At 49.2% G+C, this 14255-nt stretch overlaps 1 protein-coding gene across 4 annotated transcripts in view; it reads right to left on the bottom strand.

Moving 5' to 3' along the window:
* Positions 1-1199: 1199 nt before the first annotated feature.
* Positions 1200-14255, bottom strand: part of HDAC4 (histone deacetylase 4) — a 1308595-nt gene continuing 1295539 nt past the window's right edge. For 3 of the 4 annotated variants that reach the window (XM_086956254.1, XM_086956256.1, XM_086956257.1), the window contains one exon: positions 2980-4763. In XM_086956254.1, the coding sequence (XP_086812380.1) occupies positions 4712-4763 (52 nt within the window). In that variant the 3' untranslated portion in view covers positions 2980-4711. Of the gene's footprint in view, positions 4764-14255 lie in introns of all 4 variants that reach the window. The other variant, XM_086956255.1, reaches the window with a different exon arrangement.

Here is a 14255-nt window from a genome sequence, read left to right as displayed (position 1 = left end):
CATATATTTGATTCCCGATGTCTTCTCAGACAAAGAACAAATGTCTTTGAAAAAAAAATCCTGATTTACAAGATGTCATCCACCTATTCCTTTGATTCAAAAACGGGATAACTGCTAGCACAGGTAGTTCCAAAAGTATATAGCAAAGGTTTTCTGTATTATGTCCCAAAGTATACGTGTTCAAACAGTATGATCGGCCCAAAGAATTTTTAATGAATTGCGTTAGTCCCCGTTGGTAAAATCTTTATTCCATCCTGCGAATATTTTTCTTTTACAGTCTCTTGTGTGGAGTACACATTTATAGGAATCCCGACAGGCTGTGATAGGCCCTGTGTGTTTCTATATGGAATTCAACGGCGTGGGCTTGTCAGGGCGCATCCGGTGATGAGCCCATGCCGTTGGAATTCCACATAGAAACACACGGGCCTATCACAGCCTGTCGGGATTCCTATAAATGTGTCCTCCACACAAGAGACTGTAAAAGAAAAATATTCGCATGATGGAATAAAGATAAAGACCATAAGGCTACAACCATCTTTTTATGAACAGTCTCTTCAATGTTACATTCATTTTAGGGACAATGGTTCTTTCGTGGTCTTGTTTGAAAACTGTGATGTTAGACAACATATCTTTCTAAATTTAAAAAAAATCAAATTTTTTGTACGAATCCAAATCTGTCTGTTGCCAGTGATATTTTTGACACCATTCAATGCAGTTTGTTTTGGTTATATACAAAAATGAATAAGAGTTGTTACTTTTGTGTGCCGGGATATTTGTTTGGTATATTATTTATCACAGTGAATGCAATGCAGGATCTGTGTAGCCAGGCATCTAGGTAGTAAGGTGCATTTTTATCCTGAGTGGCACCACAATCAATTGCCGTTCTTTTCTTTGTAAATTACGAAATGGAAAACACTATTTGATTACCCAATCTGAATATAGACTTACTTGAGGTGCGTTCCCTTGTACATTACTACTGCATAAGTGATGTTGTATTTCTTAGATTCCTTCATAGCCATGCTTGAAGAATGAGTTTGTGAAATAATAATCATTACCAGGGCACTAGAACTCGCTCTATAGAACTCTTTTTAGGGCCAGAAATTGAGTGGCTGTCAAATTTTCTCACATCAATGCGCCTTTTTTGGTGCGATGCTGGGTGACTTCAGGGTCTAGGAATTATAACAAAGGCAAAAGCAACATTTCAAACGTAAGGAATATAAGGTCTATTACACTCCATGTATAAAGGCATTGCAAACTTGTTGCTACTTGAAGTGTTGTCACTCATTGCAACTCCTATAAACAAATTAAAACAAAAAATGCCAGATTAACAATAAGCAGTAATTCTGGTTTAGGTCACAGTGTAAACGGTGGATTCCACCTATCCTGAGAGTTCCACATACTGTAGCTCCAACTCCCTCAAGTGTTGCTTTCTAGTGCTAGCATTTAAGCACATATGCAGATTCATGTCAACGTGTAAACCTAGAATTTTCCACCTAGAATAACCATAACACTGATGGAAGGCACTAGGTCTTTAGGATGCTCTCTTATGACACTGCCAATAAAGTCAGCATTAATAACTTTTTACAGTTTAAGGGTGGCAACCACTCTATTTTAAGTGTCCACCCTTTTGGATTTAGGTGAAGACTGTGTGAAGAGACATTGGAATGGTAGGTACACCTCAGGTTATGCTTTTTCTACAACCAACTGAGTTTACCCTATTGAGCAGAGAGGAAGTAATTGAAGAAAACCACGGCGCAACGAATAGTATAGAAGACTGAGATTCAAACTTTACCCTAATTGTCATACTAGAATAGTCTACTTTAACACTATGAGAAGATTCGTCATTTGTACCAGAGAAAATATCACTAATAAAATGCTCTCTATAAAACACCTCGTGAAGCAGAGGTGAGTGATGCGAACCTAATGTGCCATTAACTGAATTACTTTCAATATGATGGTATGCAACTAGATAGAGCTACAGGTAGATTTAGCAAAACCTTGGCCTGTTAGGATGCCCAGCAACCGCTATTGACCTGAAAACTCTGCAAACTAGCTGTTAACATCTGCTAACCCAAAAGGACATCTGGATCTGGTACATTGTTTGAAAAATGTCAGCAAGAAACGTCAAGCATGCTGGACAAAGCAGCAGATGGCAGCAAGACAACAAGGACAAAAAAGCAGTGATCCCAGGGACTTATAGTTTAGCACATCTTCCTCTTGATTTTTGAGAATAAAAAGAATATTAAATGCATTGTAAGGGACCAGATCGAGACAAGCGTATGGAAGCAGTCCTTAGTGTTCATGTCCCCTAAATGCGTGTACAAAACAGACCAAAAATACAAAAATATAAAGGTTGTGCAATAAAACCTTTAACTTACGGTAAAGATACAATATATGGGCAATGAGAGAACTGTGTGGACAGGGCAACAACGCCATGTCTTTCCACAGAGACAGCAATCGGAAAAGTAGACTATATACAAAAGGGTTGATATCACACAAGATGGCAAGCTACCTGTTGAAACCTTCCCCAATGTGATCACCGGCTAGCACACAGTACCTGTTGCAGGCACTGCCAACCAGATGAATCACACGTGGCACAGTAGTCGTCCAATATTGGTGGCAATGGGCTTATTAATCACTTCCCAATCTGTTGTGTTATGCAGACACCAGTGAAACGATCTACACATGACCACACTTTGAACTCAAGGGGGTGTCCGCCATTCGTACAGATACAATTTCTTAACCATTGTGAGCAGACGAGGTATGTCACAATATGTGGTGAGAATGAAAAGAAGCGTTCACATCACCTGAGGAGGCATGCCCTAACCCCAGCTGAATGGCCTGCTTTCTGATTTTTAGTGCATGAGATTTGCCTAGACACCTAAGTCACAGACTATGCCTGCTGATGTTGCCGTGCTTATTGGTGTACCAAACAATTACTCGCATTGGTATCAAATTAAAAGTGGTAAGAAAAGTTGTGCAGGTGGGAATGAATGGGAGGAAAACCAAAGGCAGGCTGAGGGAATGCAAGATTTCGACAGTACTTAGAAAAGGAAAAAAACAGCTAAAATGGAAAACTCGCCTCTAAAACAGCAAGTCGCTAGCATTCTCAAAATTACATCACTATAAAACAGACCCCAGCAAACACATGGGTATCCTGCTGTAAAAAAAAAAATCACGTTTGTGGTTAAAAAGCCTCCAAATCAAAACAAAATCAAATGAAAAGATCGACTCCAAAGAACAATATTTCCGGCAGCTGCCAGCAGCCATGGGTCTTGGCTTTCAGAAAGACTGAACATCTGGAAAAAAGTGGTTTGAAACAAGCAGGCAAACTGCTGTGACTGCATCCCCCGAGAAACCAGTCTAGGTATTTAAGAGATCCGAGCAATCCTCTGGGCCCTGTATCCATTATGAATATTACAGAGGCCCCTGTTCGGAATGGGGTGGTTGTGTTTTTTGTCTTTTTTTTACTATTAGCTATAGATGCATCACAAATATACCAAAAATGTCACAAGAGTCCCATGCCTGAACAGGGAGTAGTGTTTGGAATACAGAATGTATTCATACACATAAAACATTAAAGTAGGACCTCATGCTGTATATAATAAAATGCAGCCTCTGCTCGTGGGGCCCACAGACAGCCATCCACAAGATGAAGGCTTCCTTGCGGCATCGCCTGGAGATGGTGCTGAATCAAAAGCCGGACAGCACAAGCCACTCCACCTCCATGGCAATCTACCAGAGTCAGAAAATGTAAAAGGAATAAAAAAAGGAAGATAATGTTAACGCAAACATGGGTAGGAGAAGGACCTTTGTGCCGCCCACCCCACGGCATCTCAGCATGCTAGTCCAGGTCTGGGAAATCTCACAGGACAACGGTCCGAACAATTCCACAATCCCTCCCCAAGTTAGTTCATGTTTACTTCGATCGTGTCTTTCTCTGCATTTTGTGTTAAGGCGTTGTTCCTCAAACATTGCAAAAAGGGAGAAATGGATCCAAAAAATGAGGCAATCCATTTAACGCGCAGACAAGGCACAGCCATCCACCAGGCACAGCCATCCACCCGGCACAGCGCTTGCCGGGGCACCACCTGCGGCGTTTCCTTCCTTCAAAGTCAATACGAAATACAAATGTACAATGTCCTCCTGCGCGTCTCGCCAGCCTGCGCCCAGGCAGCCGGCAGCACAGTGTTCGGACTCTGAGAGTGTTGTTGGTTCGACTTCGCAGAAACGTGGAGGAAAAAAACAATACGAACTACGACAGACTGAACCGAGTGCTTTTGAAACAGTTTTTATCTCGCGGATTCTCGAACCGTAAGCACCGTTTTAAAAACCTGTGAGTGTTTCAGGTTCTTTTTTATTGTAAAGTTTGGCAAGTGTGCCCAATGCTCCTCCCGACTTCGTCCCTTCTCAGCTTCCTGCTCCGCCACGGGACAGACATGGCTTGAAGGACAGTCTCGGACGGGCTGCGTGCGTGTTCCTCGCCAGCACAGCAACCTTTCTCTCTTTCTCTCTTCCTCTCTGAAATATGTATATGTTGTATACATGGACTTGTCTGAATTTGTTGTTTGTAATATTTGTACACCCAGTTGTCGCTCTGTATTCTGGACGAACATCGTGTGACTGAACACAGGAGTAAGAGGAGAAATCTTCTGGGCAGAACCCTTCAGGATGTAGGTAGATCAAGCAGAGCTCCAGCCATGGACAGTTGCTACAGGGGAGCCCCCTCTTCCATTGGCTCCTCCTCGTTTCTGTGCAGATTTCTTCCCAGCAGCAGTCAGTGAATAAAAGAGAAAAGAGAAATAAAGAAAGAGACCATGAATTAAAAGGCAAGCCTCACAATGCAAAACAAATCAACTCTTTTCCTTCAGAAAGCATTCAGTGCACTCTTAAAAAATTTTGGTACCCCAAGCAAAGGCGAGTTTTGGGGCCTCCTGTTTGAACAACTTTTCATTTATGACCCTGTTTCAGCTACTTCAAGGTCTCACGATGCATAATCACAGTGACTTGTATGTTAAACTTTCAGAAACGTGTATACAAAAACAGCCGAAACCAAAAGCTGTCCGGCATCCCCTGGCAGATAGCACCAAAAAAAGCTTGCACAAGTGTGTGTAAACCCATTTGTGTTTGTACTTGGATTTAGATTTGCTTGGTCTTGCAACACCACAATTGTACGCGGAATTTAGTGTCAAAGCAGCGTGTTCTCACTACTCCAGTAAACACATGATTAGGCTGACTTGGTGGATGTTTGGCAGACTAGTGCAAAATAATAAAATAAGACAATTGTGAATTACAGAAATGTTGCTCTACTTGAAATATATTCATAGTCACAAATAAATACCCACTGCAACAGTGAAAAATCAACAGCGATGGAAGAAATGTTTAGAATTATTTGCAGCCATTGGTGATTGATTGTCCTGACTGCATTTCAGCCCAAAGCAATGTTAGTAGTATTTCCGAAATTCAAGTGGATGACAATTTTTCCCTAAAAATCTTTTCCAGACTTCTCCTTCCTCCCTTCTTCTATGTGTATACTTCTCTGGCTAGACCGGAACCTCTAACTTTGCTAAGTAAACGAAATGGTAGAGGGCAGGACACAGAGCAGCATAGAAATGTACGGAATGTTATAGAAAAAGAGGTGAAGTTGAGAGAGAATGCAGGCCGAGATAGGTGAGATGTGGAAAAATGCAAGGTAAATACAGAAAAATAAAGTAACTAGAAAAAAAAGACAGACAGAAACAGAAAGTTGCAGATAGAGAAAGGTAAGTAGAGGCATATATAAGGATTTAGTGTAAGGAAGAGAGCTAGACTGTGAGAAGGAAATGCAGACAAAGGAAGAGGGGAGGGATACCCTGAGGGGTTAGGTGCAGAGAGTGAAGGTAGAAAGAGGTGACAGGTAATAGTCTGAAACAGTGACAGAGATAGAAGGTAGAAAGTAGTCAGAAAGAGGGGGAATTTAAAGAGGAAACGAAAGACATGTTAGGTAAAGTATAATAATGCAATGAGGAAGGTACAGAGTGGGAGTTGAAGAGCTGACAGAGAGGAAGAGAAAAGAGGTGAGGGTAGAGAGACAGGAAAGATGGAGAAAGGGCGAGACAGAAAGAGGCCGGCAGGGAGAGAGGTATTAAGAGGAGTAGAGAGGTGTGGTAGAAAGAGGAGGTTGAAATAGAGAAAGATATTTAGTGGAAGAGAGGGGTAATCAGAGTTAAATTTGAGCCAGTGATTGCATGTGGGGGCCACTAGCACACTTTTTGGGGGGCTGAAAGAACAAGTTACTTGTCTTCAGTATTGCTTTTTTCTAGTGGACACTCTTATTTATCTAACTGCAGATTCCTCACTTTGTGAATATCCCCAGGTGCCAGACCGGATCTGGAAACTCAAAAGGCAGTGCTCCTGCATGCTGGTAGGTGGTGCAGTTAGGCTCTGCTCAGACTTCGCTCGATTCCAGAAGTGACAAACAGAGCCGTATATAAGCGCCTTCCTAGGCACGCCAACAGTTTTTTTCAGAATCTTGCCCACACCCTCAGACACGTGGCCCACCAGAAGATTGGAAGGACCAGTGTGCAAATTCCTAAATTGTGACCTTTTTGGATGGAAAAAGGAGTTCATTTCACAGAATCGAGGAGGTGGGAGGGTGGCGCTGAATTGGAGATTAGATACGGGTGCTATTGAAGGTAACTTAATGCACAAGTTACTTACCTTCGGTAACGATATATCAGTAAGAAACATTAGTAGTGATATATTCCTTACCTTAGAATTACCCCCAGGCGTCAGACTGGGTCTGGAAAGTGTTCGTCAGAGGTAACCCTGCGCGTCAGAAGGTGGCGTCGTGTGGCTCCCCGTCCGTCGTTTGCATCGTGGTCGCCGAGATGACGTTGCAGCAGCTACTTAGACGCCACCCTCGCGCGCTGACGTCAGTTCTGTACACGACTTTCCGCACCAGGAACGCAGAGCCATGCAAGATACTGACCACTGGTGCCTTGAAACTAGGGCCCTGAAAGGGATGACCTTAATCCTAGAAATCAGTTCGCAGAACGGGGAGGATGGGTGGGGCGGTAAGGAATCTATCACTACTAATGTTTCTTACAGATATATATCGTAGTGATAGATTCCTTACCTTAGAATAGATACCCCAGCAATACCAACCCCGGTGGTGGGTCTGCGAACCAAGATCACACCAGAAAGTCCAGGAGAACAGAACGACCATAGAAGCCGTCTCTCCGGACTTGGCTGTCCAGGTAGTAATGCTTGGTAAACGTGTGCAGCGAGGCCCATGCAGCTGCTTGACAGATGTCATGCATGGGTACTCCCCGTCCCAAAGCAGTAGTGGTTGCCGTTGCTCTGGTAGAATGGGCGCGTAGCCCCACCGGAGGCTCCTTTTATCCAAAGAATAACAAGCCTTTGTGCACAGAACAACCTACCGAGAGATGGTCCACTTGTGCATGGCCCGATCTTTCTTGGCGCCCACGTAGCCAATAAAGAGCTGGTCTGCCACCCGGAACTGTTGAGTGCGGTTCAGCTAGAATGAGACGCACGTTTTGGGTCCAGACGGTGGAGCCTCTCTTCCTCTTTCGAGGGATGCAGAGGCAGAAAGTAAGTGGGCAATGTGATGGTCTGCCCAATGTGAAAGACAGTGACAACCTTTGGCAGAAAAGATGGGCAAGTCCTTACTTTGGCTAGATGGACAGAGGAAAAAGGAGGTTTAGAAGAAAGAGCCTGGAGCTCACTCATTCTTCTGGCAGAGGTGATAGCAACCAGGAAAGCAGTTTTTAAAGTGAGAAGACGAAGAGGACAGTTGTGAAGTGGCTCAAAGGGAGCACACATCAGATGTGTCAGAATTGGGTTCAAGTCTCACTGACGCATTATGAAAGGAACAGGAGGGAAGAGATGAGTAATGCCTTTTAAGAATCTTAGAAAAAGGGGACTTGAAAAGGGAAGGTTGATCTGGAAGCCGTAAAAAGGCTGAAATGGAAGAGAGATCGCCCTTGATAGTGCCCAGAGCAGAGCCCTGCTGCGCCAAAGAAAGTAGGAATAGAAGGACCTCTGAAAGAGGAGCAGAAAGGGGATCCACAGCCTTTGCTGTGCACCATGCCACAAACGTATTCCACCTGCAGGCGTATACCGTCTTAGTGGTGGGCCGCCTGGCCACCAACATTACATTACAAAGTTCGGGCCGCCTGGCCACCAACATTACATTACAAAGTTCGGGAGGCAGGTCAAAAGACTGCTGCCGCTCAATCACCACGCAAAGAGGTGGAGGCTAGACAGGTTCGGGTGGAGGACCGTCCCCTGGTGATGCAACAGAAGATCCTCCCGAAGAGGCAGTGGGATCGGGGATCAATGGCCATGCTGAGTAGCTCGGCATAGAATACTCTTCGAGCCCAGTCCGAAACCACAAGAATGACATGGGCCCGGTCGCGCTTGATCTTCTTCAGCACTCTGGGTAAAAGTGGTATAGGCAGAAAGGCGTATAGTAAACCGCCAATACACGCACGACAAAAAGCACCGCCTAGCGAGTGCTGCCTTGGAAATTCCAACGCGCAGAACTGATGACTTTGCGCGTTCTCTTTGATGGCGAGTAGATCTAATCAAGGCTCTCCCCACTGCTGAAAGAGACCTTGCGCCACGTCCGAGATCAGACACCATTCGTGATCCATCATGCACCAGCAGCCAAGTAAATCCACCATGGCATTCAGGGAACCTGCCAGGTGTTGAACCACCAGCGAAATGCCCTAGTGTTCCAGCCAAGTGTAGAGGTGCAGAGCCTCCTGTTTGTTGCAGTACCACATGACGGTGGTGTTGTCCATGAACACCTGCACCACTCTTCCCTGGACAGAGGGAAGGAATGCCTTCAGTGCAAGCCAGATCGCCCGAAGCTCCAGAAGGTTGATGTGGAGCCCGAACTCCGCCGGAGACACAAGGCATCTGATCTCCACCTCTTCCTTGTGGCCGCCCCATCCGAGGAGGAACGAGTCCGTCACAACTGTGTGCTCCGCATGGGGAAGGGAGAGGGATCGGTCATTGAACCAATAGCAATTCGTGAGCCACCACTGCAATTGTCGTGCAGTGTCCTCCGAGATCTGGACGTGATTGGACAGGTTGCCCTGATGCTGTGCCCGCTGGAACTTCAGGTCCAACTGTAGAGCCCGCATATGCCATCTCGCATGATCCACTAGCAGGATGCAGGAGGCCATCAGGCCCAGGAGCTAGAGTTTCATCTTGACTGAAACCCGGTATAGAAGCTGAAAGATCGGAATCATAGCCTGAATATCCTAGACTCGCTGCTCGGGAGGATAAACCCGAAACTGGGCAGAGTCCAGAACCACTCCGATGAAGAGGAGCTTCTGAGAGGGACTCAGGTGCGACTTCGGCACATTGATGGAGAACCCAAGGAAATTCAGGAGGTCGGCTGTAGTCTGGAGGAGGGAGACGATTGCCTGCGGCGAGCCCGCCTTCAACAACCAGTCGTCGAGATGCACAAGTTACTACTTGTGTAACGATATATCTGTAAAAGACATTAGTTAGTGATAGATTGCTTACCTTAGAATATCCCCAGGCATCAGACTGGATTCGGAAACTTTTGCGTAGCAATACCCCTGCGCGTCGGTAGGCGTCGTCCGCGGCTCCGCTTCAGTCGTCGTTTGCGCCGGAATGACGTCGCCGGAGTACTTAGACGCCGCCCTCGCGCGCGGACGTCAGTTCTTATACACAGCTTTTCCGCGCCAGATATGCAGAGCCATGATAGAACCAACACTGGTGCCATGAAACTAGGGCCCTGAAAGGGGGTGACCTTAACCCTAGATATCGGTTCGCAGAACGGGGAGGATGGGTGGGTCGGTAATGAATCTATCACTATCTAATGGACACATTAGTGATAGATTCCTTACCTTAGAATAGATACCCTAGCAATACCAACCCCGGTGGTGGGTCTGCGAACCAATGATCACACCAGAAAGTCCTGGAGGACGGAACGGCCAAAGAAGCCATCCCTCGGGACTTGGCTGTCCAGGCAGTAGTGTCTTGCGAACGTGTGCAGCGAGGCCCAAGTAGCTGAGTGACAAATGTCCTGCAAGGGGACTCCTCGGTCCAGGGCAGTAGTAGCCACCGTGGCCCGAGTGGAGTGGGCCCTCAGCCCAACAGGAGGTTCCTTCTTAGCCAAAGAGTAACACGCTTGGATGCACAACACAATCCGAGAGATGGTCCGCTTGTGCAACGCCCGTCCTTTCTTAGCGCCCACGTAACCAACAAAGAGTTGGTCATCCACCCGGAACTGGCGTGTGCGATCCAGATAGTAAGAGAGAGCACGTTTTGGGTCCAGACGGTGGAGACTCTCTTCCTCTTTCGAGGGATGCGGAGGCAGAAAGAAGGTGGGCAAGGTGATGGACTGCCAGATGTGGAAGGCTGTGACTACCTTGGGCAGGAAAGAGGATTTTGTCCGCAACACAACCTTGTTCGGATGGACAGAAAGAAAATGAGGTGTAGAGGAAAGAGCCTGGAGCTCACTCACTCTCCTGGCAGAGGTGATGGCAACCAGGAAAGCAGTCTTAAAAATAAGAAGACGGAGAGGACAGTTATGAAGCGGCTCAAAGGGAGCGCACATCAAGTAAGTTAGAACAAGGTTCAAATCCCACTGGGGCATCACAAAAGGAACAGGAGGGAACATATGAGTGATGCCCTTTACGAATCTGTTTACAATGGGGGACTTGAACAAAGAAGGCTGAAAGGGCAGAAAGGTAGCCCTTGATAGTGCCTAGAGCAGAGCCCTGCTGGGCAAGAGAAAGAAGGAAGAGGAGAACCTCAGAGAGGGGGGCATTGAGAGGGTTCACAGCCTTTGCTGTGCACCATGCCACAAATCTGTTCCACCTGCAGGCGTATACAGACTTTGTGGAGGGACGCCTGGTTGCCAGAATGACATTACAGACTTCAGGAGGAAAGTCAAATGGCCTCAACTGTCGCCGCTCAATCTCCAAGCATGGAGGTGGAGACTGGACAGGTTTGGGTGGAGGACCGTCCCCTGCTGCTGCGACAGAAGGTCCTCCTGAAGAGGCAGACGAATCGGGGGACCGACTGACATACTGAGAAGCTCGGGATACCAGAACCTTTGCGCCCAGTCCTGAACCACAAGGATGACGTGGGCCCGGTTGCGCATTATTATCTTCAGCACTCTGGGCAGAAGTGGTATAGGCGGAAAGGCGTACAACAGACCGCAACTCCACTCGCGACGAAAAGCGCCTCCGAGCGAGTGCCGCCTTGGAAATGCCAACGCTCAGAACTGATGACATTGCGGATTAACTTCTGTGGCGAATAGATCTAACCAAGGCTCTCCCCACTGCTGAAAGAGGCCTTGCACCACGTCCGAGTTCAGACGCCATTCCTGATCCATGATGCACCGACGGCTGAGTCTGTCCACCCTGGCGTTCAGGGAACCTGCCAGGTGTTGAACCACCAGGGTCACGCCCCGATGTTCCAGCCACTGCCAGAGGCGCAGAGCCTCCTGGCATAGTGTCCACGACCCCACCCCGCCCTGTTTGTTACAGTACCATATGGCAGTGTTGTTGTCCGTGAACACCTGCACTACACTCCCCTGGACAGAGGGGAGGAATGCCTTCAGTGCAAGCCGGATCACCCACAGCTCCAGAAGGTTGATGTGGAGCCGGGATTCCGCCGGAGACTAGAGGTCTCTGATCTCCGCCTCTCCCATGTGGCCCCCCAGGCCTGGAGGGACGCGTCCGTCACAACTATGTGCTCCGGTTGGGGTAGGGAGAGGGATCTGCCGCTGACCCAATCGCAGTCCGTGAGCCACCACTGCAACTGTCTTGCAGTGCCCTCCGAGATCAAGACATGGTCGGACAAGTTGCCCTGATGCTGGGCCCACTGAAACTTCAGGTCCCACTGCAGAGCCCGCATCCGCCACCTGGTGTGATGCACCAGAAGGATGCAGGAGGTACTCAGCCCCAGAAGCCGCAGCGGCAACCTGACCGAGACTCGGGATAACGGCTGAAAGATTGGAATCAGAGCCAGAATATCCCGAACCTGCTGTTCGCGAGGATAAACTCGAAACTGCGCCGAGTCTAGATCCGCTCTGATGAAGAGGAGCTTCTGAGAGGGACACAGGTGTGACTTGGGCACATTGATGGAGAACCCTAGCAGATGCAGGAGGTCGGTCGTAGAGAGGTGGCTGCCGACTGTCTGGGGCGAGCCCAACCAGTCGTCAAGGTAGGGGAAGACTGAAACCCCCAACCTGCGCAGATGAGCTGCGACCACCGCCATCACTTTCGTGAACACCCGTGGGGCGCTGGTAAGGCCGAAGGGGAGCACGGTAAATTGAAAGTGCTCGTGGCCTACCGTGAACTGCAGGTAATGCCGGTGGACCGGTAGGACGGGGATGTGAAAATAAGCGGCCTGCAAGTCCAACGCTACCATCCAGTCTCCCGGGTTCAGGGCAGCTAAGACCTGAGGCAAAGTCAGCATCTTGAACTTCTCCTTCCGGAGGAAGCCGTTGATGTTCCGCAGGTCCAAGATAGGGCGTAGGCCCCCTTTGCCCTTCTTGGGAACCAGAAAGTAGTGGGAGTAACAACCACACCCTACTCCTGGCCCAGGAACACGCTCGATGGCCCCCTTGGCCAAGAGGCCCATAACTTCCTCTCGCAGAAGATTCAAGTGATCCCCCGACACGCGGTGGCACTGCGGTGGCATGGCTGGAGGGGTCGCCTCTAAGGGGAGGGAGTAGCCCCTTCGGACGATTTGCAGCACCCACCGGTCCGAAGTGATGATGCGCCAGTGAAGGAGGTGATGGCGAACCCTGCCCCCCACTGGCATCATGTGGGCCTGAAAGCTCGGACTAGGAAGGCTTTGAGGCGGATGCTGTGGGGGTGGATGTGGACTGGCCTCGCCGTTGTCCCCTGGCACTGCCATGGCGGTTACCACGTCCGCCACCGCGCTGGATGATCGTCTGCGGCCCGTGGCTTGCAGGACGGGTGGAGGTGCACCTTCCTTGGCCACGAAAGGAGCGAAAGGCAGCAGGTTGCTGGAGCGGGCCGACAGGCTCAAGGACTTGGCCGTAGCCCTGGAGTTATTAAAGCGCTCAAGCGCACTGTCTGCCTTGTCGCCAAAGAGGCTACGGCCATCAAATGGCATGTCCATAAGTGTGTTCTGGACATCAGCCGAAAAGTTGGCAGACCTCAGCCAGGCGTGGCGACGAATCGCCACCGTCGTTGCCATCGCTCTACCTAGCGAGTCCGTTGTATCCAGTCCACACCGGAAGTATCGTGCCGCATCTCGACCCTCCGCAAGCGCTTGGGTGAGTTTAGTCCAGGCCTCCTCCGGACATAGTGGCAGCACGGCCGCGACCACGTCCCACAGAGAATGGGTATAATGGCTCAAGAGGCACAAGGTCGTAACGGACCGCAACCCCAAACTTAGTGAGGAGAACATCTTCTTGCCATACTGTTAGTACCTCTTGGATTCCCGATCGGGAGGAGCCGGCGGGAATGTGGTCTGGGAGTTAGAGGCCTGTATGACCAGGCTCTCGGGGGTGGGGTGGGTGGACACAAAGCAAGGGTCGCCCGGAGTCGGGCGGTGGCGTCTGGCCACATTCCTATCTACAGGGGGACCTGTATCGGGTCTGGACCAGGTGCCCAAAAGAACGTCAGATAAGCCTCATTAAACAGCAGCAGAGGCTCCGAGGAGCTTGCCTGCGGTTTAAGGACCTCAGTGAGGAGGTTAGTCCTCACGGCCGCGACGGGGAGTTCAAGGGATAAGGCCTTGGCCGCCCGCGTCAACACCACACTATAGGCAGACCCCTCCTCCGTAGCCACGGTAGGAGGGGAGACAAAACCAGTGTCTGGTGAAGTGTCCAGACCACTGGCATCCCCTAGCTCACCTGCCCAGTCCTGATAAGGCTGGCACTCACGTGCCAGAGGGTCCTCAGACCCTTCCCAATCCTCCTCGTCACCCATCTCCTGATACTCAGGTTCAAAGGATGGGGCCGCTTCATATAAGTAAAAATCTCCTAGCAGCGCCGCTTCGGGAACCGGACCCAAATCGAGGGTTGGACTACGGACGACGTCGTCCTGGGACGGCATCGGGGGAGACACCCTGGGGGCCGGCGAGGTCGTAAGGTTGACCGGCAACGACCCGGATCCGGATCCAGTGGGACCCTGCGGCGTCGGGACGAAGTCGCCGACAGCGCCTGGGCGGAAGCACCCAGCCCGCTTGGGGACCCAGTCGGGGCCGCTTGGTCCGAAGGCGCCGCG

The sequence above is a fragment of the Lissotriton vulgaris genome, chromosome 2_1 (assembly GCF_964263255.1).
Source record: "Lissotriton vulgaris chromosome 2_1, aLisVul1.2, whole genome shotgun sequence".
Taxonomy (NCBI): Eukaryota; Metazoa; Chordata; class Amphibia; order Caudata; family Salamandridae; genus Lissotriton; species Lissotriton vulgaris.
The sequence above is the reverse complement of the archived record's forward strand: the minus strand, read 5'-3'. Positions and strand labels throughout refer to the sequence as shown.